General features: G+C 39.0%; 1 protein-coding gene across 1 annotated transcript in view; it reads right to left on the reverse strand.

Moving 5' to 3' along the window:
- The window catches only part of BRINP2 (BMP/retinoic acid inducible neural specific 2), a 137,688-nt gene that overhangs the window by 26,066 nt on the left and 85,248 nt on the right, over nucleotides 1-26,374 (reverse strand). Inside the window, exons 3-4 of the mRNA XM_072648559.1 lie at nucleotides 7,992-8,182; nucleotides 3,848-4,053 (exon numbers count right to left, since the gene is read on the reverse strand). Coding sequence (XP_072504660.1) covers nucleotides 3,848-4,053; nucleotides 7,992-8,182 — 397 coding nt within the window. The remainder of the gene's footprint in view (nucleotides 1-3,847; nucleotides 4,054-7,991; nucleotides 8,183-26,374) is intronic.

The raw sequence follows: 26,374 nt of genomic DNA on the forward strand, positions 1-26,374 counted from the left end.
ACAAGCTTTTGGTGCTTCCAGGGTGGTATGATCTAAGGAGAGGTGTGGTCATTGATCTTCTGGTCTGTGGTCTAGTCTTTACCCAGGATAAAACTTTGTATCCCTATGGCCACGAGTGCTAATGCTTCTCTTAGCCCTGAAACTGTAACCACATCCCCTGCTCTTTGGTAGTCACAAGCAGTAGCACTCCTTCCTGCCTTAGAACTGAGACCCGGGTCTCTGCTCCCGTGTTAGCAAGCACAAGTACTCTTCCTCACCCTGGAGATGTGAGGAGGGACCCTACACCCCTGCAGCCACAAGCACTAGTGCTTCTCTTCAGCCTGGAACTGAAACCCAGAACTACATATTGGCAATTTCAACAGAATCCTCAACCCAGTGCCAGCAAAAAGGGCAATGTAATCTCTTTTTGATCAGTTGTCTGACTTCCTTATCATCTATGGGTCTAGAGCTCCAGAACATGCTGCTGCCATTGTTTTAGTCTCCTCCAAAGCCCGCAGCTGGTGTTGCCTCTATGTACACTTCAATCTGGGGCAACCATCATCCCAGTATCACAGACTTTTCCTTTTGAACTCCTAAATTGTCTTAAGCTAGAAAAAAAAAGCTCACCCTGACCTTTTGTTGACTCTGCCACTCTGGAATTGATCTGAGGCATTATTTTTAAGTTATTTGAATAAAAATGTTGGGTGAATTCATCTGAGTTGCTGCCTGTACTCCACCATCTTGGGGCCACTGAATGTAAGACTTTTTCATGAGAGAAACCATTTTTATTTTCTTTTTATGCCCAGTGTTTTGTACATAATAAATACTTAATAAATGTCTGTTGTATTGAGTTATATAAAAAAAACCATCTTCTTGTTTCTTTCTCCACAATACTTCTCTCATCCATTCCCTTCTCTTTAGTCACACAATCATCATACTGGGTGAGACCCTGAGCACCTATAACCTGGATTATTGCAATAGTCTTCTAATCAATCACTCCTATTGCCTTCAGACTCTTAACATTCAATTCCATCTTCCACCCAGAAGCCAAAGTGATTTTACTAAAGCTCAAGTCTGACCAGGTCACTTCTCTTTTCAATGAACTCCATTAGTTCTCTATTGCCTATAGGAACAAATATTAAAAATTCTGTTTAGCTTTTAAAGCCCTTTGATGTAACCAGATTAGAAAGACAGCAGAAAGCTGGGAAACAATTTTTATAGCCATATTTCTGATAAAAGCTTCATTTCTCAAATATATAGAGAATTGAGGAAAATTTATAAGAATGCAAGTCACTGCCTAACTGATAAAAGGAAAAAAAGGATATGAACAAGCAGTTTTCAGATGAAAAAATTAAAACTATCTATAGTGATATGAAAAAAAATGCTCTAAATCGCTATTAGAGAAATGTAAATTAAAACAACTACAAGGTATCACACCACAGCTATCAAATTGACTAATATGACCCAAAAAATGATCAATGTTGAAGAGGATGTGGAAAAATTCAGACACTAACACATTGTTGGTGGTTGTTGTGTTCATCCTTCATTCTCGAAGAAGACCATGACATCAGAGAAATGATGACGTGACTTGCACCTGACTTGGTTCTGAGTGAGGGAGAACTGATTGTTGGTGGAGTTGCGAACTGATCCATCCATTCTGGAGAGCAATTTGGAACTATGCCCAAAGAGCTACAAACACTGGGCATATCCTTTGATCTAGCAATATCACTACTAGGTCTGTATCCCAAAGAGATCATAAAAAAGAGAACAGGACCTAGATGTACAAAAATATTTATAGCAGCTCTTTTTGTGATAGCAACGAATTGAAAACTGAGGAGATGTTCATCTATTGAGGAATGGCTGAACAAGCTGTGGTGCGTGAATGTAACGAATACTCTTGTGCTATAAGAAATGATGAGAAGGCACATTTCAGAGAAAAAACAAAACAAAACCTGGAAAGACTTATGTGAATTAATGCTAAGAGAAGTAAGCGGAACCAGGAGAACATTGTACACAGTAACAGCAACATGCTACAATGATCAACTATGATAAACTTAGCTCTTCTCCACAACACAATGATCTAGCACAATTCCAAAAGATGCATGATGGAAAATGCTATCTACATGCAGAGAAAGAACTATAAAGTCAATGCAGATTGAAGCATACAATTTTCACTTTTTTTCTTGTGTTTTTCCCTTTTGTTCTGATTCTTCTTTCACCACATGACTAATGTGGAAATATAATCAGTATAATCATACATGTATAACTTATATCAGGTTATTTACTGTCTTGGGGGTGGGGTGGGAGGGAGAAAATTTGGAGCTCAAAATCTTGTAAAAGTGAATGTTGAAAATGATCTTTACTTGTAATTGGAAAATAAAATACTATTAAGTGGGGAAGAAATAAAGCCCTTTGAAATTTGCACCCACACTACCTTTCCAATCTTGTTATAATTATTCCCATTCTTGAACACAAAAGTATTTCCAAGCTGGCCTCTTAATATTTCTCATGCCTGACACTCCATCTCCCATCTCTATGTCTTTACATACTGGTTGTCCTTCATGCCAGGAATCCATACCCTTCTCCTTTCCCCCCTCTTAGAATCTCTAGTTTCTTTCAGTTCAGCTGCTATCTTCTACATGAAGCCTTTTCTAATTCCCTCATCTCTGTCCCACCCCCAAGTATTTTGTAGCAATTTTGAATATTTATTTACACACAAGTTTTCTTCCTGGCTAGATTATAATTTTGTATAACGCAGCTACTTCACTTTTTTAAAAATAGGGTCTGCACATAGTAGGTGCTTAATAAATGCGTGATGTTTAATTTGTACACTTTGACCTAGCAAAATCCCTACTAGATATATATTGCAAAGAGGATAAAGAAAGAGAAAGGACCTATATGCACAAAGATATTAATAGCAATACTTTCTGTAGCAGTAAAGAACTGGAAATAAGGGCTAAAATACTATGATCAATGAAATTGCATATTTGCAGTGTAAAAATGACAAATGAAGAATTTAGGGAACTTTGGGGCGACTTGCATGAATGGACACAAAGTGAAATAATAAGAACCAGGAGAGAACAATTTACATAATGACCACAATAATATGAAGGATAACTTTGAAAGACTTCGGAACTTTGAACAATGTGACAAAGCATGACTTCAAAAGGTTGATGAAGGAACATGTTTCCTTCTTCTTGGCTGAGAATTGGCAGGCTAGAGGAACAGAATGCCATTTTTATTTTCAAATATGGCAAGTGGATTGATTTGTTTTGCTTGACTATATTTTTAAAAGGGAGGACTTCAACGAGCAGGAGAGATGAGTTAGACGGAAGTGATAAAAATGGCTGGAGGAATGGACGGCAAGAAGAACACATCAATAAAACATAAAAGAAAATTCACCAAGAGAAATTTAGAAGAGGGTATACACCAACAAGGCAATTTTGTTATTATCTTGTTAAATTTAACACACACTTTCAAAAATAAGCTATACAAAAAATTCATAGTTCCGTACATTATCCACCTTTTTTGTTCTTTGCATATTGGAATGCTTGCATTTTGTTGACAATTACTAAGTTAATCATTGAAAAGAAAAATATAATTAAGGAAACAAAAACATAAATAGAGCCCAAAGCATGGAGGATCTTGAGTGTTAAATTCAGATGTTTGGATTTTATTTGGTAGGAAACTGGGAACCACTGAAGGTTTCAGAGCAAGGAGTGACGTGATCAAAAGAACATTCTGGAGTTGGCTTTGGGAATCCCGGAGCTAGGACTTCCTTTAGAAACTGGTCTTTCCCCTCTTCTTTATCAGCCCAATGGATTTTGTAGTTCCCTCTTCCCCATGGATTCTACATCCCCAAATTTACCTTGATGGCAGCTGTTGCTATCTGGATATGGTGGAGACGGCGGAGTGTGCTTTCTCTGTCAATGAAGTAGGAGGCTGCCAGTTGGTGCAGGGTCTCCAGGGACACAGCCGAACTGTTCCCACTTCTCCCAGCCCCAGTAGCTTCACTTGCGTCTGTTTTTCGGCTCAGTTTCCTCTTGTCCACAAAAATAGTCAATGACTCTTCACCTGTATAAACAACCACAACCTATTGGTATGATCTTCCTTTCATTCAGTATTCCATGTACCAATAAAAACACACCTCTCCCTGCTCTCTGTCAGATGAACTAGAGAGGTGCCTGAATACCATAGATTTTCAATCAAAATCTGAGAATAAGGTGCAAAGGGGTGACACGTTTAGTATTCGGCAATTAGCAGATCACTCCCAATTAGGTGGAGTTGCCACACAGACACAACCTGAGTGAAAAGGAATTTATCAGGAAAGCTACCTTCTTTTCACCCCTTCTCTCACCCCAAAACAGAAATGTTAGATTCAAAGCCAGTTTCCCTTGCTCAGGGGTTCCCTTGGCCCTTAAGACGATTATAGATATAATGAAATGCCAAAGAATATCCTGAAAGCTAATCTTAGCTAAATGTTGCCCCCAGTTCCAGAAGGATGTTCTCTCTCACTTTATCTCACCATTTTTCCATAGTGCTTAAGATAAACTATTAACTTGGGTTAGGTACTTGACTTCTCTGGGTCTCAGTTTTGTTATCTAATGTAACTAGAGAGTAGGTCCAAACCAACTCCTTTAAGGTCCTAACTCTTCACAAAATTTTTCACCCAATCCAGATCCTAGTGACTATTATCTTTTGACCCCCAGGCCATTCTACTGCCTTTTTTATTTAAAAAAAAATTAGTATTTTATTTTCCCCCAATTATGTGTAAAAACAATGTTAACATTTGTTTTTTAAAACTTTGAGTTCTAAATTCTCTCCCATTCTCCCTCCCTACTCCACCTCATTGAGAAGGCAAGAAATCTGATATAGGTTATACATGTGTAGTCATGCAAAACATTTCCATTTCAGTCACGTTGGGCCAAAAAAGAGACCAAAAAAAAAAAAAAACCTCAGGAAAAATAAAGTACAAAAAGTACGCTTCAATCTGTGTTCAGACACCATCAGTTCTTTGTCTGGGGATGGATAGCATTTTTCATCATAAGGCCTTCAGAGTTGTCTTGGATCACTGTACTGCTGAGAATAGCTAAGTCATTCACATCTGATGATTTTACAATGTTTCTCTTACTTTGTACACTCTACTATCTTTCTTAAGGAACTCTGCACCCGGTCCACAATCTCCTTATTTACTTTATATTAAGGGATTTCAACATAGAACACCCTAACCTCCCAAGTCTCTCAATCTACTTGGTTCTCATGACTTAGTGCTCTGCTCTCCCTCAGGGATATATGGGAATGGCCACATCTTTGATTTTACCATTGCCTATAAGTTTCCCCCACCATGATGCATAACTGACATCCCATTATTCAGTCAACCTCTCCTATCATTTCATTTCTGTCTACCTAAGTTTCCTTACCTGGAAAATGGGGATAATAATAGCAGCTCCCTCCCACAATTGTTATAGAATAAAACAAATTAATATTTGCAGATCACTCTGCAAACCTTAGGTTTACTAGCTGCTGTGATCATCCTCATCATTGTCATCTCTCTGCATGCCTTATTTCTCTTAAACCTAATTTCCAACCTCATTATGAACTCCAGTGGCTCCACCCTTTAGTCATGCAACCTTTTGGGACTCTCCCAGGCCTTTGCTTGGATTATATATTTTTTCTCTTCTCAATCTCAAACTTTTTAATGAATTAACCAGTTCAACTCTACTACTCTCTTTTCTAAAACAATCTCTTGCTCTCTTACATTATCACTCCTCTCACCTTACCCAATCCAACTCTAGATTAATCTTACCACCTGTCCTTTGACTAGAGTGTGTAAGCTCTTTGAGAACAAGAATCACATCATTTTTGCCTTTACCTCTTTAACACCTTGCAAACAGTGTGTGGCACATAACAAGTGGGTAATAAATGCTTGTTGACTGATTAATTTCTAGATCCTTTCCAGCTCGAGCAATGCATGAATCTATGCACTAGCCAGGTCTAGGGAATGTTCTCAACATCCCGCCTTAGTGATGTGTCTAATTGATTGAGTTTTCCTCGTCGTCATGTATAATTTTAGAAAGCCCTCTTCCTTTGGTTTTCTGACTTAAACTTCTTAAAAGTTCATTCTCAGGGTATCGTTTATAGGACTTCAAGTGATACCTTTACAGCACAGTCCCAGGTGAGACAGGAGTTTTGTCCTTGGGCATTCAAGTGAGGTGTCTATGTATTTCCCCTAGGATGGTTCCTTCTCCCACAAGAAGCCTTGGAACTCAGAAGCTTGAATCTCTTGACCCCCAAAGTATCCATCATGTAGAGACATGACTGGATTCCTTGGGGAGCCCTTTCCTGAGTTTTCAGCCTGAAAGCCCAAGGCAATAACGAATGTTCTCTGTCTTTCTGGGGGAGGTGTGGATGCCACCTCTGCTGCGATCCTGGCTTTACCCATTTGGGAAAAGATAGATCCCAGGGCCCCAGGTGCCTGAGGGACAGAAGGATCTGATTACCATTCCTTACTAAGCCTGATGCTGCAAACACAACAAAAGACTGCTTTCTCTGTTGCTAGGAAATAATCCAAACCTGCAGAAAGTAGGAGACAAGGGACTGACAGGCCATCCTTACAAAACTCACCTGAGAGAAAAATGTCAGCTCCCCCTGCTGACAGAGGCCTTAGAGTAATTTGGAACAAAGGTTCTCTATTATTATTAATTATTATGATCGTGTTTATAGGTATATATTTATTTATATATTTATATCATGGTAGCCTAGCAAGGCCTATGGTCCCCTCATCAGAAAAATATGGTTAAGTGTATATAATGAAATGCACTGAATTATGAAGGAAGATAACACAAAGAAAATTACAATGAAATAAAAAAATACTTAAAAAAACAAGCTAAAGAAAAGCAAGGAAACAAGCATTCATTAAGTGCCTACTATGTGCCAAGAGCTTTACAAATATTATCTTATTTGATCCTTGTGACAACTCTGGTAGGTAGGTGCTATTATATATATTATATTATATACAGGGTATACTGAACCAGAGGTTAAATGACTTGCCCAGGGACATGCAACCAGATTAAGAAACCCTGCTTTCAAATTTTACTAGTTTTGATCCTTTGTTATCACCTGCTTCCGCTATCACTTGTGAATAGTCTGAGCTGCCTGAATGGGAACCCAGCCAGTTGGCTAACTCATCTCAGCACCTCTGCCTCTGCCTGTCCTCTCCAAAGGAAGGTAAATTTTGATGGAAGAAAGCTGCCTAGTTAACTTGGGGGTTACTCGCTAGATCTCCTTATCAGACCAAGCCTTAAACCCAATTCACTCTGGAGCTCATAGATTGAGCAACAATAGGTCCTTGCCCAAGCACCACTTAATGGCTATATTTTGGGCCCTCCAGATTTAGAGTGAATGTCAATAGTAACTGTTTCTCTATTGGCCAGCAAAGCTTCCCCTCCCAGTTTGAATTTTTTTCATTATTATTATTAAACTCACTTCTTAAAGAGGTCTATTCACTGAATGGGTCCTAACTCACTCAAAGTGAGAACCTGAAAAGGCATTAGCCTAAAAGGGTCAGGGTCTCCAGGATCCATCCTGGACCATCTCCAGTCATCATCCTGATGAATATCTGGCCACTGGACCCAGATGGCTCTAGAGGAGAAAAGAAGGCTGGTGACCTTGCATAGCCCTCCCTTACTCAAATCAAGGTCAACTGCAAGTCATGTCATCATCTCCCATAGTCCTCTTCAAGAACACAGGACAAATACAGCAACAACAACCACAACCTCTATTTTCTCAGCATACATCTCCCAAACATGCCCACACATATGTAAATGTTCTCCAAGGCGATCCTGCACTAACTTTTTTTTTCCCTAAGAGAAATTAGAAAATCTTATTTGATTCCATGTGATTTAGTTGACTCTATATTTTCAAGAAGGAAAAGAATGACGAGATAATATCACATGCTGACAAAACCCTTTAAAGTATGACCTGGGAATCAGTCAGTGAGACTCCTTACTCACCTCCAAGAGTTGCAGAGAGTAAGAAATGAGTGCCATACTTTTTGATGAGGTTTTCTGTAATCTGCTGTAGGCTGGGCCTCCGTCCCAGGAGGCGGATATTCCGGATGAATTCTGGGGCTAGGGGCAATGGTAAGCTGAAAAAGTCCTTTCTTTCCAGAGCCAAGTTATTCACCTTCCATCTGGCAAACTCTCTGGAAGAAGTGTTAAAGGAAATAAGTGGTAAGTTCAAGTCAAGAAAGAACATGAGGCAGAGTAGCCAATAAACAAGATTCTGAAGTCAAAAACATTTTCCTTCCCCCTTTCAGTACCCCCTCTCCCAGAACCAGACACCCACGGCCCCTTCTGACAGTGAATCCCTTGCCTTGCCTAATATAATTAAAAACTGTTCCTGGAGCTGGGTCAAAATGGCAGAGTAAAGAAAGCTCTCAGCTGAGATCTTCCAATATCCCCTCCACCCCCCCCCAAAAAAAAACTTTAAAATAATACCTCAACTCAAATTCTGGAGTGGCAGAGCCAACAAAAGGTCAGAGAGATTTGTGACAGGGGAGAAGAGGTTGACCCAGTGCCCACATGGATGAAACACCAGTGGTAGGACTAGGTAGTGGTTACAGAAGTAGCAGCAGTTTTGGGAGGTCTCAAGTCAGAGATAGCAACTTGTAGAAAGAGACTACAACGGGTCCCTGTGCTAGCACCAGATGGAATACTAAATGACAAATAAGCTGATTTCAGAAAAACCTGGGAAGAATTAAATGAACTGATACAAAGTGAAGTAAGTAGAACCAGGAGAACATTACACACAGTAACAGCAACATCGTATGATGATCAACTATGAATGACTTAGCTATTCTCAGCCATACAATGATCTAAGCCAGTTGTGAAGGACTTATGATGAAAAAGTTCTCTCTGGAGAGAGAACTGATGGACTCTGAATGCAGTTTTAAGTATACTTTTCCTTTACTTTCTTGATTTGTGTTGTTTTATTTTGCTTGTGCTTTCTTTTGTAACATGGCTAATGTGGAAATAAGCTTTGCATGACTTCACATGTATAGTCAATATCATGTCGTTTATCTTCTTAAGGAGGGAGAAGGGGTAGGAGAGAGGGAAAGAATTTGAAAGTCAAAATAAAAAATACTGTTAAAAATTTACATGTAATTGGGGAACATTTTTGTAAAAGTTATTCTTAACAAGCTGTTGTACAAGAAAGGATTGTCTACTACAGATTCATACTAAAATGTAAATAACTGATGCACTTAATGTGCTATCTTTTACCAGGCATATTTAAACTTTAACAGATGACAATGTTATAACCAAAAGACTTGAAACTTCTAAAATTTCAAACATTTGCTTAAAAAATCAGAAATTGAGATATTTCTGGTGAGGGGTAGGTAGGTTCATCTACCCCTAAGTCCAGTCTTAACAAAAAAAAGACCCCATAGTTTGATGTTCTCTTTTATCTATCTCCTCCACTTTCATTCTTCATGCCTTTAAAGGGCTAGACCACAGGGGATATACTTTGAGAGACGTTGGATTATCATCAGGGACACAGATGGAATGCTGTCCCTTCTCTAATTCAGCTACTGATCTCCCTAGCTTCCTTTAAGTCCCAACTAAAACCCCACCTTCTACAGGAAGCCTTCCCCATATTCTCTTAATTCCACTGATTTCTCTCTGTCAGTTACTTCCTATTTATCCTGTATACAGTTTGCTTTGTATACATTTGCTTGCATGTTGTCTGCCATTAGATTGTCAGTTTCTTGATTAGGAAAAACTGTCTTTTGTCTCTGTTTGTATTCCCAGTGATTAGCATGGTACCTAGCACATAGTAGAACTTAGTAAATGTTTATTGTATTGCATTTATTGTATTGTATTGCACTGTATTATATTGTAATTGATATATTAGCCAATATACTTTTCAGGTAAGATGGGGACTCCATCTATCTAGGACTAATTCTCTGTTAGGGAGAAGTCACTTTCCAAAGCCTCAAGGGTGTGAAGAACATAAGAAATCTGTTATTCATCTTCCCACAGAACTCTTTAAGGGGAAAAAGTATCCACAAAATCTATCCTTCTTCTATGATAACCATCTTGTGACCTTGAGGATCACATCATCTTCCTGTACCTCAGTTTCCTTGTGTATAAAATGAGAGGACTGGACTATGAGGTTTCTGAGATTCCCTTCAGTTTCCATTTATGTGATCCCATTATCTGAGGAGCTAAGCTAGCAGTGTTTTGATGAAAGAAAAGCAAGCTACCACCATTCTAGGTTCTGGAATTCTCTCTGTGTAATTCTGGAGACCTAAGATTGAAAGGAGGGGCACATGTGGAATGTTGCCAGGGAAAACAAGGGAAAATGGGTAGAATAATAATACGTGATTCCAATGGAAATCTTTTGCTATTCCCACTGTGTGGCTTTATTTATCTAAGCAGGCAAGTTCATAATAATATATTATCAGTTCTTCCTTTGTGCAGGAAATGCTAAACTTTAATTAAACTACAGATTGTTTGTCAAAAGAGCTTTTTCTCAAATCACTTCACAGAGCAAAGAGTGGCTGGCATTTTGTTCTAGGTGACTCACTGGAAGAGAGGATTCTCTCAGTTCCTAGGGGTGTGTTATGATGGTCAGAATTACAGAACTCTGTGACCAGATAGTACTAGGATGGCCACCCAACCAAGCCCTCTTAATCTAGGAATGATTACCCTGAACCCATCATGGACTGAGTTACTATTTTATTCTATGGCAACCAAAGAAGTGGATTTCCTCCACCTACCTCTAAGCCATTATGGTAATGAATGTCCTATACTCTTTTTGGACAGATATTCTTGCATTTTAATAAAACTCAACAATATAGAGATAACTAGCAATTCTGGGGCCTGGGGCAGGTAATATGGAGTGTCCCTAGGAAAAGCAGCAGGAAAGGTACTCTCAAACTAATTTTGTAATTCAGGAAGCAAAAAATAATACAAGAAGTAATTAAGGCAAATCCAATTTAAGGTGAAGAATTATTTATCAGGGTAGCTTTTACATAGCTGAAAGACTGTGTTAAATTTTTATTTCCTCTAAATTTCAACATCCTAAGACAAAGCCTCATATACTCTACCATTGTTAAAGTTCTGTTCAATATATGAAAGTCTAACATTATTCTAATTTTTAAAAAATTCTCTAACTTACAAAAGGATTTGCTTCCTGAAAACAGTATCTCACCAACCCCATTTAAGTGGCTATTTACAAATTATTTACTACTTGACACGAAGACTGACCAGGAGCAATCAGAGAAATGAAATAGCTATGACTAACTAAAGATCAAACAGAAGAGAAAAGATAAAGATCAAACAGGGAAAATTCATCCCTGAAATTATTACTTTAAGTCAATGGAAAAAGGAGATAGGAAATATAGAATTTTGCTTTTTATCTTTAACTATTCAAGGATACATCACTGGTGTAAGACAAGATATATCTAACTGTATACAATCTGGATCCCTACCCTATCATGACTGTATTTTATAAAAAAAATCTATTAATGGACAAGCATTTATTAAGTACCCACAGTATGTTAAGTGCTAAGGAAATAAAGACAGAAGTGCAACAATGCCTTCCCTCAAGGAGATCACAGTTTATAGGAGACAATAACAGGTATGCATACAAAGAACATACATAAAAGATATATGGGGTGGGGAGACACTTGTAGCTTGGGGAAGCAAGAAAGGACCTGGGTAGGAGAAAGTGTTTGAGCTGAGGCTTGAAGACCAGAGATGCCAAGAGGAAGAGGTAAAGAGGGACAGTATTCCAGACATGAGGAACAGCGGATGGAAAGGGCACAGGAGACGGAGTTCCATGTAAGGAAGAATAAATAGATCAATATGGCTGGACATGGAAGGGAGTTTAGTGTAATGTGTTTAGTGTAATGCATTTAGTGTAATGAGGCTAGCAAAAGTAAGATAGAGACAGGATGTGAGGAGTCTTAAATGACAGAGTCTTCATTTGGTCCAGAGGTCATAGAGAGGCAGTGGAGATTATTGAGCAGGACATGTGTGACATGGTCAGACCTGAGTTTTAGGAAAACCACCCTGGAAGTTGGGGAGAGGATGATTTGGAGTCAGGACACATTTGATTCAGGGAGAACAATTAGGATGTTATTTTAAGAGCCTTGCAATGAGGATCTGAACTAGAGTTATATAAGCAGAAAGCAGGGAATATATTTGAGAATTAGATTGTGGAGATAGAAACATCAAAAATTGGCAACTGACTTGAATGAGTGGGGTAAGGGAGAATGAGAAGTTGTATGTGTCACCTCTGCATTGGCTGCCCCAGGGCTTGGAATGTTCTGAATCCTTCTCACATTCTCCTCTGGGAATCCTTCTCTTCCTTTAGGAGGAAGCTTATGTACTTCCTTCTGATTCCTACAATCTCTACTGTCACTACTAACTACACTGTATTAAATGTTTTGGTATTCTTCCATATTTGTCATCTACTTACTTTTTCCATTCCACTCCATTCTATTGCATTCCTCTCCATTCCATTCTGTTCCATCGTCCACATTATGGTCCTTGAACTTGTGATCTTTCCCATTCTCCCTCCAGTAGAATGTAAGTTCCTTGAGAGTAGGGAGTGCTGTATTCTTTGAATTTGTAATTCTGTGCCTTGCTTAGTGTCTGATTCAGAATAGGTGTTTAATAAATGCTTGTTGACTATCCGATTGACTGATACCAAAGTTGTGAACCTGGGCTGCTGGAAAAATACTAGTGGCCCCAATAGTAATGGGGAGGTTAGGAAAAGGAATAGATTAGGGGGCGTTGCATAAAAGATAATGAACTTTGTTTTAGACATGTTAATTTTCAGATGGCTACAGAACATTCAATCTAAAATAGAGAATAAAGTGCTTGTGATGTGGAACTAGAGCTCAAGAGATGCTGATATCTCTCAGATTCAGTTATAGTCAATATAGATCCGGGAGTAATCTTAGATAGAGATGATAACTAAACCCCATGGAAGTTCATGAAGTCACTAAGGAGAGAGAAGATGAGGTAGAAAGTCAGATTGCAAAAGCTTTAGATGATTATGAAAGAAGAGGAAATGAAGGCATTCCTTATAGACATCTTTTTAATGAGTGAAATAGATGTCCTATCTTTTGTGAAAAACAACAATTTTTATCTCATCCCTTTCCATCTTTTATAACAAATTCTCTCTCTAATCCTCAATCCCTATCTATCAACTCCTTTCCTGCTGCCCACAAACACAAGTCACATCCAGTTAAAATAAAAATAAAAAAGCCTTCGCTAGGTCTTACCACCCTTACTATCATCCTGTATCTCTATTTCTATATTCTCAATATTTTCTATGTCCTCAGAAAAACTCCTTGGAAAAGACTGCTTCCACTTTCACTTCTCTCACTTTCTTCTAAATTCTTTACAATGTGGCTTCCAACTTCACCCCTCACGAGAAACTGCTCTCTCCAAAGTTAGCAAGGTTCTCTTAACTGTCAATCAAATCTAATAGACTCTTCTCAGTTTGCATCCCTATTGACCTCTCTGCAGCTTTAGACACCCTCAATCATCTTCTTTGGGGTATTTTCTCCTCCCTGGTTTTTCCTGTCATTGTTCTCCTCCCCATCTGACTGCTTCATCTCAATTTCCTTTCTTGGATCATCTTATACACCCATTAAAGGTATCTATCTATACACCAAGACTAACGCCTAAATCCTTTTCTCTTTACCATCTCTCATTTGATGACATCTCCACCTTCTGTGAATTCAATGATCATCTCTATGGAGACAACTTCCAGATCTCTATGCTCAGTCCTAATCCTCAAGTCCCACTCACAGAATGTTTATTAAATATTTCAAACTCTCCCAGAAACTTGGTACTCTACATGTCCCAAAACAATACTCACTATTTTCCTTTCTAAAGCCTACCTTCCTTCCAAACTTTGCAATGTTTTGTAGTTGGCCGTATTCTCCCAGTCACCCAAGTTTGAAAGCTCTCTTTCATCACAAATCCCTTACTGTCACACCCACATACCAAATCAGATGCCGGCTCTTGTCATTTGTTTCTCTGTGATACCTCAACATTTACAAAGCCACTGCCCCTAGTTCAGCCCTCATCACCTCTCACCTGTACTATGATAAGAGCCTGCTAACTGGTCTCTTTGGTATATGTCTGTCCCATCCCATTCCATCCATTCCATTCTGTTCCATCGTCCACATTGTTGCCTGAGTGATTTCCCTAGAGTATAGGTCTTACCAGATCATTCCCCTACTCAATAAACTCCAGTGACTCCGTTACCTTTGCAACCAAATATGAACTCATATATTAGAAATTTAAAAATCTTCACAACCCAATCCTATTCTAATTTTCCAGTCTTCTTATACATGATTCCCCTCCCCATATTCTATTGTCAAGGAGTGCTCTAATTTGTAATTGTACTCTTCACACATGACCTTCCCTCTCACGTATCTATATCTTTGCCTCGGTTGTCTCCCCAGTCTTGAATACACCCTTTTTCATTTCTGCTTCATGGAATTGTTCCAAATTCAAGTCGTGTTATCTGCAATGTAAATATTTCCTATTTACCTCAGCTGTTAATGCCCTTCCTCCCAAAACTGCCTTCTATCTACACATATGTGCTGTTTTCTCTATTAGAATATAAGCTCTCTGAGGGCAGTGACTATTTCCTATTTGTCTTTTTACTCCCAGTACTTAGTACAGTGCCTGGCATGATAGGTACTTAATAAATACTTATTGATCATCTGATCGAAACTTGATCTGGGAATATAAAGTGAGCAGTGCCACCTCCCACTCCCACACTGACTATGGCCCCACTCCATTTATACTGGGTTTTGCAACTTGTCTAACACCTGCCATGCCTTAGAGGGCTATCAGAAAAGTCAGGATGCAGGGGACCAGTTAAAGCCATTACCAATTCATTAAGAATCCTAAATCATATATCATAAATAAGCACCTGGAATTTTAGGGCTGGAAGACTTTAAAGTTCATGTCATTCAGGCTAAGACACATATCCTGAGAGAGAAATCTGTTCGTCCACGGTGTGATGGCTCAGTAGCAGTGCAGCGGTGCCATGAAATCTGGAAGACTCTCATTCAAAAAGGCTTCACTGCTCTAGGTCTCCACTTCCTCATTTGTAAAATGATGATGACACTACATGATAGGTTCCAAGTTCCTTTCCGGTGCTATAAGCTCCTCATCTGGCCACAAGAGGGACTGAAGTACTGACCTCCTAGGACTATTGTGAGGGTCCACTCAGATCATCTATGCAAAGCACTTCGCAACTTTGAAAGACCTATGTCAATGTCAATTATTGTTAGTGAACATGCTGGGACTAGATGGTAGGACGCCAGCCTCCCAGGCTCAGAGCTCACAGCTACACCGAGCTATTTTTCATCACCCTCTTTTGAAGCTTAATGTAAGTGTGTTTGATCATATTTTAATTCCTTAAATATGCTACATATGGTAACTATAAACAAGCATACTTGATTAAGCCAGGCACCTGATCCCACAACTATGCTGGATAAACACACATTTCCTTTATTTCCAAAAACCTTGACAATATTTACACCACTCTGCCATCCTGCTGGGTTAAGGGGGCATGATTATTCCCATTTTCAGAAATTCAGACATTTTCAAGGTGGCATAGTATATTTTAATGGCAAAGGCAGAATTCAAACTCTTATGCTTTGATTATCCCACCTCCCTGGTTAAACTGTAAATCAGAGGGAAAAAAAAAACCTAAAACAAAGAATTGGCAATAAGTTAGGAAATGATGATGCAATAGGAAGTCTAGATTTTTCCTCCTCCTCCTCCTTCTCCTCCTCTTTCTCCTCCTCCTTCTTTTTCTCCTCCTCATCTTCCTTCTTCTCCTCCTCCTCATTCTTCCTCTTCTTGTTCTCCTTCTTCTCCTCCTCCTTCTTCTCCTCCTCCTCCTCCTCATTTTTCTTCTTTTTGTTCTTGTTCTCCTTCTCTTCCTCCTCTTGCTTCTCCTTCTCCTTCTCCTCCTTCTTCTTCTTCACCACCCATAGAAGCAGAAAGTTCAATCTTTTTTTGTAATTGACATCAGAAGTGGCAGGAAGTCAAGAGGAGTCAGGGAGGAGATAGGAAGTATATAACACTTTAGACATACACTGTGGCAGAAATTCAGAAATTGAGAAGCTATATTTGAAACAAAGCAATAAAATATGTCTGAAAATTATTTTTGATTGCCCTCTTATAATTCAGTGGGTATCTATTAAGAGTGTGGTGTGTGTGTGTACAAGACACTGTGCTAAGAACTGGAGTGTAAACAGCAAAACAGAACAACACCTGCCTTCCCGAAGCTTACAACCTAAGACTGCATAACCATTTTATTTCCTTTATACTTCTTTGCATTTTATTTATATACCTCTAGTTATTTATATATTCAGTCTAATTTATATTTCCTCCCTCCCTCCCTCTCTCTTTCCTTCTTGTAGCTTTTTAGCATGAGTTAAAATGAATGGGGAAATATTAGTGAATAAAACTTTCACTAGGAAATTGTGATACTATCTTCCCTAAAGTTACTAACTCAATTCTATTCAACCAGACATGTAACTAGAAATTACTGTACCTTGAAAATGGCATGTGAGGAAGTGGGAAAGGAGAAGGGGTATGAGAAATGGTGAAATACTCAAAGGATACTTTAAGCAAATCTTAAAGTTTTGGCCTGAGATGAAACCCTAGTCAATGAACCTTGGTTGCATTCTCTGACAGCATTTCCAAACCTCAGAGAAGTGTACCAAGTCATCTTAAGATATTCAAAGAATGAAATATTTACTTCCAATTCATTAATTCAGTAGAAATTGAGGAGATTTCTATTTCTTTATTTTTCCAGGCAGTCTAGAATAAAAACTTTGGGGTGGGGGGAGAGACTGGGATGTGAAATTGTTTTGCTTCAATTAAGACATCAGACCCAAATCCCTCCATTTCAATTTAGATTCTTTGCCCAAATTCTTCCTCATTGCACTCTCTATGTTCATAGGGAACAGCTTGAGAAAGCAAATGTTGCTAATCTTAGTCTAGCCAGAGAAAAGTGCCTATGAAACTCTGGAGAGCACTAAACAGGAGTATCTTGGGTAAATCCAAAGAGTAAAGAGATCTCTACATCTCAGGCTACAGGCTACAGTTTGTTATTCTAGCATCCTGCTGGGCTGCTTCAGCATCACATTCAGGGGTTTAATTACCACTCTGTATTTTCCATATAATCCCTAAATATTCTGGATTGTTTAAAGTAGGTTATAGTTACTTACTTTTATGTTTCAGGGACCCAAAATATTCCCCCCTCCCAAATCCCACCCGTCCAAGATTTTGTTGTTATTGTTCAGTGGTGTCTGACTTCATGACCCCATTTGAGGTTTTCTTGGCAAAGATACTGGAGTAGTTTGCCATTTCCTTCTCCAGCTCCTTTTACAAATGAGGAAACTGAGGCAAAATGAGTTAAGTGACTTGCATGGGGTCACACAGAGAGTAAATGTCTGAGGTCAGTTTCGAACTCAGGTCTTCTGACTCCAGGCGTCAATGCTTTATCCACTGCATCACCTAGCTGCCCCCATACAAGATTTAGTAATCATCTATTATGTGCAAGGCACTGTGCTGATCCTGAGGGACATAAAGACAAAATGAAAATAATTTCTGCCCTCAGGAAGGCTTTCTGCTGACTCATATCTACATGATACCACATGTAAACAGATGAGCATATTCTTGATTATTTGAGGATGGAAAGACCTTTTATAAGTAGGAAAACTGGGAAAACACTTTGAGATAGGGCACCTGAACGGAGTCTTGAAGGAATCTAAGAATGCTACAACATGGAGGTAAGGAGGAGGAGTATTCCAGGGGTGGGATGCAGCCCATGGGAGATGGAATGCTGAGTTTGGGGAACAGAAAGAAAACCAGTGTGGTAATGAGTATAGGAAGGGGAGGAATGTGAAATACATCTGGGAAGGTAGACTAGAGTCAGATTGTGAGAGATTTAAATGAGCAGAAAGAATCAAGAAAGTTCTGGGACATTAGCCAGTAAACGTTATTACCCCTACTATCTACACTATTCTACACATATCCTATGCATTAAACAGCAAGAATAACAATTCATATGTAATTGACATCGGATGCTTACAAAGTGTTTTCTTCAGACAGCCCTAGGAAAGAAGTGTAACTGTTATCAGCTCCAACGTATAAAGGAGGAAACAGGCTCAAAGGCAAAATGCCTTAGCAAAGTCATCCTAGTAGGCTTCTGAAGTGGGGTTCAAATTCAGGTGTCCAGACTCCAAGTACAGTCGCAATATATTAATTCTAGTGTCAAAAGAGCAAACCAGCATCCTTTTGCCTATATATATATATATGTATGTGTGTGTATACACATATGTGCGTATATACATATGTGTATGTATGTGTGTGTGTGTATACACATGACCAGGAAAGACTAGACTTTTATCTTGGATGTGAACCCAAGGATTTTCCCAGAAATGAGAACAGTTTACCAGGACCAACTACCATGGCAGGAATATTGAATATTCTTGATTAACTAGACTTGGCATGAGGAACCTAGGTTCAAATTCTATCTCCTATACCACTTTGGACCTTGGTTTCCTCATCTATAAAATGAAAGTGTCAGACTTGGTGGCCTCTATTTCCTTTCCAATTCTAAATCTATGCTCCTATGATTCCAAGGCTATGCTAACTTAACAGTATAAGAAATATGAGTGATACCCTGGGAACTGGCCAGCCTCATCTCCTGGGCTGGAAGCAAAGGAATCCCAGTTGCTAAAATAAAACAGCTAAGGAAACGAAGTGCTGGTAATTAGAGAAGTGTAAATGCAGGCTGTGCAGTGGCTCCCCTTCCTCATGCCTTTAGGTCATCTAGCTGCTGACTTTAATGACACCAGACACCCTGTGTGGGACCAGGAGGAATGGACCCCCTTCTGCTTTACACAAGGTCAAAAAGAGGTCTGCCAGCAAGTTTCCCCCTTGAAGGAATGTTATGACTAGTGAAGATGAAAGAGGCAGCGAGGGCACAGCTGGATCTTCTGATCCCAAGTGAGGTTTCCATAAGCTGAGCTTTGGAAGGCCACTTTCGGGCTTGCTGGTAAACTTTGATCTGGCCAGTCACCTGGAGTAATTATCTAGGAAACCCACCTCCCAGCCTTGAAGGGGAATCTTTTTTTTTCTTTTTTTTCAAACCCAATCAGACTTATTTTAAACCATTTATTTAAACATAGATAGAAGAGACTGTAAGAGGACATCTAGTTCAACTGTTTTATTTTTTTCAGTTAATATTCTTTTGTCTATTTCTTCCACCTCCTTTGTTCTGAGGAGAAGAGGTAACCTTTTTGGGGGAGAGGAGGAACAAATCTTTGTAATAAATGAGCATAAACAAGCAAAATAAATCCTTACATTGACCGTGTCCAAACACAAGAATCCCCTTCTTCTATTGGTCCATCATCTCTCTGTCAAGAGACAACAAACCCTCATTTTACGAATAAGGCAACTAAGGCTCAGTGTGGGCTTGTGAGAGCTTCCTATGGGCACAAAAATAGTAAATAACACAACTGAGATTTGAGCTTGGATTCTCTGAGTCCAAAACCAGTGCTGTTTCTACCACTCTGTACTTATCAATAACATCTTGTTATTTCCTAAAGTAACAGTGTAGTTGTGCCTAAGATTCAGGGGATCATAGATGGGGACTTGAAAGGGAGCTTAGAAGCCACTCAGTCCAGCCTCCTCATTTTACATTTGGGTTAACAAAGGTAAGGATCTGAACCCAGGTCTTTGGCTCCAAATAAAGCACTCTTGTCCAACATCTCATGCTTCCTCCATTTATTAATATAATATCAGCTTGATAATTTCTAGAATTGCTGAGCTGAGGACAAGTACTAAGGAGTGTGAGTTGTAATATTTATTTATTTTAAATAGTTATTTTATTTATTTTTATCTAAATTTTGCTAGGCATCCATGTTCCTTTTCAGGATCACCAGTATTTTGTTGGTTTGGAAATATATTAAAATTTTCAAAAACTTTTCCCCCTTAAATCTTAACTCTATCTCCACTGGTGGTACAATGAATAGAACTAGAAGACCTGACTTTAATCTTACCCCAGATACTTACTAGTTGGTTGACTCTGAGCAAGTCAGTTAACCTTGCCTGCCGAAAGAGAGAGAAAGAGAGAGAGAGAGAGAGAGACAGAGACAGAGAGAGAGAGAGAGAGAGAGAGAGAGAGAGAGAGAGAGAGAGAGAGAGAGAGAGAAACAAGAAAAAAAAGAAAAAAAGATCTTCAATCCTTAAAAGGGACGAACAGAGCTGCTATTTTTGAAACAGCTGCTAGTGATGCTAGCCGCTAGAGGAAAAACTGAGGTCAATCTTTCGTAGGGGTGAAATATTGATGGGTTTGTGGGTGGGAATGGTGAACACCAAAAGACAAAGTTTAACAACTTAAGTATTAAAAGGCTTGTTTGGGTTAAATTCAGCAATTTAATTATTTTTCTTGTTATTCCTTGGGACTTTTGATTGTTATGCCAATGCAGAGGGAGAACCCCGGCAACTTAAAACCAGAGATCTAGGTCCTCAGAGGAACTTCTAGTCCCATACCCTCATTTTATAGATGAGGATGCTGAAACCAAAGAGGTTAAGTAACATGCCAAAGTCACAGACTAATGAAACCTGAGTAGGTTAAAGTCAATGCTCTATACAATGCTACCAGATGCCCCAGCTGCTAGTGTTCCCTTAGCTTGTATCTATACATAGACATGTTGGCTCCCTAAATAAAATATAAATTTCTTGAGGACCAGCACAGTTCTCTCATCTTTATATTCCTAGTACCTAGAACAGTACCTGGTAAATAGTAAGCACTTAACAAATGCCAGATGATTGACTGAATTGATTTCTCAGATCCCACCTGTCTCTTGTTGATTTTACCACTGAAGATGATGACGACCTCCATGATGTGACAATATTTATGTGGCACTTTTAGTTTTGCAAAGCAGATATTATATCATTTTACCCTTACAACAATCCTAGGAGGAAAGCACTATCATTATCTTTGTTTTACAGTGGTGTAAACTGAGGCAGAGGGAGATTAAATGACTTTCCGAGAGTCATACAGCTATGTTTGAACGTAAGTCTTCCTGACGCCATCTACTGTACCACCTAAGCTGACTTCAGATGGCCCTTTCTTTCTCAGGACAAGCCTTTCTGTGAAGAGAACTCAGTCATAATGACTGCTCAGCTGAAATAGGACTTTCCAAATCAAACACAGGGCCACTAAAATGCACCTTTCTTTGGGGGAGTTCAAAGTATACTGCAGATATAACTTCTTCCATCCTCTTCAGACCAGTCGATGATGTTAGATGGCACATTGGGCTCCTGCCACTTTAAGTGAGGAAACTGATAGCCAGGGATGTGGAGTGTTTTGGCAGAAAGGCCAGGTTCCTGGTTTCTTGGCCTTCAGCAGAGGTTCTGTCCATTCAGCTAAGTCTTTGTTGCTTTCTGGGTCAGAAAGTTGTGTCTTTTCTTCAGGAGGAGACTCGAGTATTTTTTGTTGTGGAAATCAGAAAACTCTGGCCATGAATAAGAAGGATACCAATGGAAAGCCTGCTCTTTGTCTGAGTGACACAATCAAAGGGGGAGGTTTCCTTCATAGTACTTGAATATCTTAGAGTAAAAAGGATAGATATTAATTTTTCATCTCAAAGGTTGACCTCCAGCTCAGCTGAGTACTTTTATAATATTCTTAGGCAATAGAACTGCCTTGGACAGCAAGGAGTGATTAATCTGAACTCTATAAGTGAAAAAATAATAAAACCCAGAATACCTTATAATGGGGCAATGTTGTGAAATCATAAAGTATTTTCACATTTTTCTTTCGTTTTATCCATGTAGAACAAGTGAAGAAAACCCTGAACACTTGGGTTTAAATCCTTCCTTGTATGTTTCCTACAAGGATGACCTTCAGCAAGTCAGTAAACCCTGCTAGGTGTCAGTTTCCTCATCTGTAGAATGAGGTGGTTGGTAGTTGAACAAGATAGCCTTTGAGGTCCTTTCCAGCTCTAGATCTGGGATCCATGCAGCAACCAATCAATAAAGACTTATTATGTGCCAGGAACCACGCTAAGGACTGGGGACACACACACACACAAAGCAAATATAACCTGAGGAAATAGGAAAGCAAGGATTAACTGGGCACTAGGTAGTACAATGGATAGAAAGTTGATCCTTGACTCCAGAAGAGCTGAGTTCAAATCCTGCTTCCAATACATGCTACCTGTGTCACGCTGGACAGGGCATTTAGCCACTATCTGCCTCAGTTTACTGATTTGTAAACTGGAGATAGCCATACTCCTACCTCCAAGATTGTTTTGAGCATAAAATGAGATAATATTTGTAAAGCACTTTATAAACCTTAAAGTGCTATATAAATGTTAGGTATTATTATCATCACTTCAATTATTTTGCATTGGAAAAAAAATTACAGATATAGAAATTGATACCCAGAGAATTTAAATAACCTTATCTCTGATTCTATGGTGGATTTGGGACTCATAACTATGAACATTTACATAGCTTTCTCGAGTTTGCAAAGCATTTTATGTGCGCTATCTCATTTGAGTCTCATAACAACCTAGAGAGGAAGGAATCACAAATATTAATATCCCTATTTTACAGATGAAGAAATTGATTAGACTCAGAAAAGTTGGGTGACTTTCCCATGTTCATACAACTGAGGAGCCACAGAAAGGATCTGAAACTGGCTCCTTCCAAATCCAACTCAGCTGACTCCAGTCATTGTGATGCCTCCTGAACCCAATCTTGGCCAAGAGTTGGCACTATCTTATGGATATATTTAATTTTTATAATTGTAGTGCTATTACAGCTGGGCACATCAGGTATGTGATAGCATCCCAGCCCATTTTTTGCACTGGAAACCATTATCCCTAGAAGGAGGTCCTGACTGGGTGGGCTGTGAGATCATTTGATTAAGAAATATCTCCAGATAGAGGAAACCTTTCAGGCAAAAATGAAGTCAGTTTCATTTCTCCTAACCCTCCCAACCCCTAGCTTCTAAGTGCAGCCTGAAAAGCCTGGTAAGGAGGTAATTTAAAAGCCCACTCTGTTCTCAAACAACGGCTGGTAAACAATGATTGGCCAATTTCATTCTAATCTTCCCAATTTTGCTCTAATTAAAATCAAGCTGCAGCTTTCAAACAGCTTAATTAAAGCTGATTGGGGGAAATGAGGAAGGGGGGGTAGAAAGAAAAGGGAAGGGGTAGGAAATAGCTGTTTGGTGAGTCCTCAAGGATGACTCTAAGCAGTGTGGGTGGTGGTTTCTTTAGTGTCCATGTGAAATGCAAGATCCATATTGAATGTCTGGTGGGCAAATCACTGCAGTGCAGCCATGGGACCAGAACAAACCAAGCACCCAACTGGGAGGCTTGGGCTTTACTGGATTATCAGTCATGGCTCTGGTCCTCCTTATGTTCAGATACAGAGAAACTGGACTCTGCATCATCATTATTTATCCCTAAAATGATTATCTAGTCCACCATTATAACATTACAAGTCACTCCTTATTCCTGTCTTAAAGCACTTGTCTTTTTCCCTAGATCCATGGAAAGTCCTCATAGACTGCTAAAAATTCCCACCTTTTCTGCTTCTACCTTCAGTCATTTCTGATTATTTACTAATTAACAAACCAACAATCAACCTACTATGTGCCAGGTACCACTGTGCTGGATCCTGGAAACAGCTTAAAAACAAATTAGTCTCTGCCCTCAATAAGCTTATATTCTAACAGTAATGATAACATGCAAATAAACTTGCACAAAATACAGATAAAACCTTGGGAGGGGGAGGGAGAGTTATTAGTAGATGTGGAGAGAAAGAAAGGTTACATGTAAAAGGTGATTGACCTAAGTCTTGAAGGAAACCAGGGGTTCACGAGAACCAAGTCCAAGTGTGGTCCAAGTGAGGAGTGTAGTCTAGGCTTGGAAAAAAAACAGAAAAGAGAAAGAAATGGAACTTTTTAAAAGGTTGTTTCATTTTAAATTCATGGAATAAAATAAATGTTTCCATAGTATAGTACAATAAAAAAGAGGATTGCACACGAAACTGCAAATGGTGAGGAGCAATAAACAAGCCGATACGGCCGGACCATAGAGTGTAAGAAGTGGAAGCAACGTGCAAAGTCTAGAAGCGTAAGAAGGCTAGAATAAAGTAGTCAAGAAGTACAAATGCAAAATCGGAGTTTCTCTGTGATCCTAGAGCTAATTAGGTGCTACTGGGGTTTATGGGGAATGACATGGTTACACTTGAGCTATTAAGACCCAGGGTCACAGACCTAGCCCTAGCAGGGGCATCAGAAGCCATTTATTTCCAATTGTTCATTTTACAGATGAGAAAACTGAGGTCTAGGGAATTTAAATGACTTATTCTTGGTTATCCAAGCAATCTACAATTGAACCCATGTCCTCTGACTCCATAACCAGGGTTCTTTCTCCTGTACCATGCTTCCTCTTCCCAGAGCCTGGAAACTATTCTTCTCTTAATGGAAAGAAAAATTATATTAACTTTTCTTTTAAAATCATGTGCATCACACTGTGAGTTCATGTCATGGTCATGGTGACCAACTAATCTCCTTTCACTCTACCCCAAATCTTTTTCACTCCAAATGTTGGAAGTAATTAGATGGCTATGTAAATAGGACACCCAGCCTGTAGTCAGGAAGACCTGTGTTCAAATTCTATCTCACGCACATACTAGTTGTGTGATCCTGAGTAAGTCACTTAACCTCTGTTTGCCTCAGTTTTCCCAAATAGAGAAAATAATAGTACCTATTTCACACATTGTCAAAAGGATGAAATGAGCTAATATTTATAAAGGTTTAGCATATAATAAGCACTCAAATAATGCTTATTCCTTCCTTCCCCTCTTCTCTCTAAATGTACAACGGATTTTTGGAACAAGATGGACAGTTTGCATTTATCCCCATTAAATTAAATTTTGTTTATTCTGACTGTAGCTTGAGTTCATCCAGATAACTTTGTAGCTTTGTTGTAGCATTCACCATGGTAGTTGTCCCTTTCAGCTTTGTGTCATTTCCATTTTTTTTTTTTATCAATCCCTTTTGGTCCATCTTCTTAACCTAAAATTGCCAACTTTCCATTGCCTACCTGGTCAACCAACCTCAGGGCTTTTTTGTAAAGACACATTCTACCTTCTCTCCACATGAATTGTTGGTAGGGTACTATATACTAACTTGGTGACTTTTGGTCTAAGGGATTCACAACTTTTAGAGCTAAATGAGAGATAAATTTGTAAGAAGTCTCATTACCCTAGTTTTTCTGTGAACTCTACATGCTGCATAGCATAGAGATAGTAGCTATAACTGGTACATTTGTGACCTCATCTGCAAATAAAATGAATATATTGGACAATCCAATATTGTAGTGGGATGGGGAAATAAAATGATGAGTTGGGTTATGGTCATGAATATCCTGATATTCAAAAGTCTGATGAAAGAGATCTACAAATAATCCTTTCCCAACCCGATGAGGGCAAATCCTTCTGTTAAGCCACAGAATAATAAAGTAGGAAACGTTCCTAGAGGTCATCAGAGGCTATCTACTACAATCCATAGAGGAAGGGGGTCTAGATCTGTGATTTCCTTGGTTTTATTGTTGGTTATGTTTGGATAAGGGAACTCCCTCTACCAATGCAACATGGCACCTTCTCTTCAACTTCTAGTCACAGATTCAGCTAACGTTCTTCAGTGACTTGCTTAAGGTCATACTGTGTGCTCACATCTTCCTGATTACAAAGCCCATGCTCTATCTCCTATTACATCACATCTCTCAATATAAACTATTACTGAACAGAAATCTCCTCTACAACATACCCAACAAGCAGGCACCCATATTTTGCTTGAAGACCCCTAGAAAGGAAGAACTCATCACCTCCCAAGGCAGCCTAATCCACTTCTAAAAAATTCATTAAGAAGACCTTCCTTACAGAAGTCTAAACTTGTCACTTCACAACTTTCATCCATTGTTTCAAATATAATCCTCAGATGCCAAGCAGAATAAATCCTCTCTTTCATATAAGAATCAAATCCTTAGGGAAGACTGTTGGCTAGTATGATCCATTTCTCCACACACACCCCCAATTTCAACACATAAATCTCTTCTCTGAGTTGAGCACCCCTAGTTCATTCAACCAATGCTCAGGAATCTACTCAAGGACAATCAGTATCCTGATTGGTTGCCCTTTTCTGGATACTCTATTAGAATTTTTCTACACTCACTCATGCTACGTGTTTTATTTATGGGATCTGAGTAGTAGATCTGAATAGCAAAGCCAAGTATTTCTACTTT

This window comes from Notamacropus eugenii, chromosome 2 (assembly GCF_028372415.1).
Source record: "Notamacropus eugenii isolate mMacEug1 chromosome 2, mMacEug1.pri_v2, whole genome shotgun sequence".
Lineage (NCBI taxonomy): Eukaryota > Metazoa > Chordata > Mammalia > Diprotodontia > Macropodidae > Notamacropus > Notamacropus eugenii.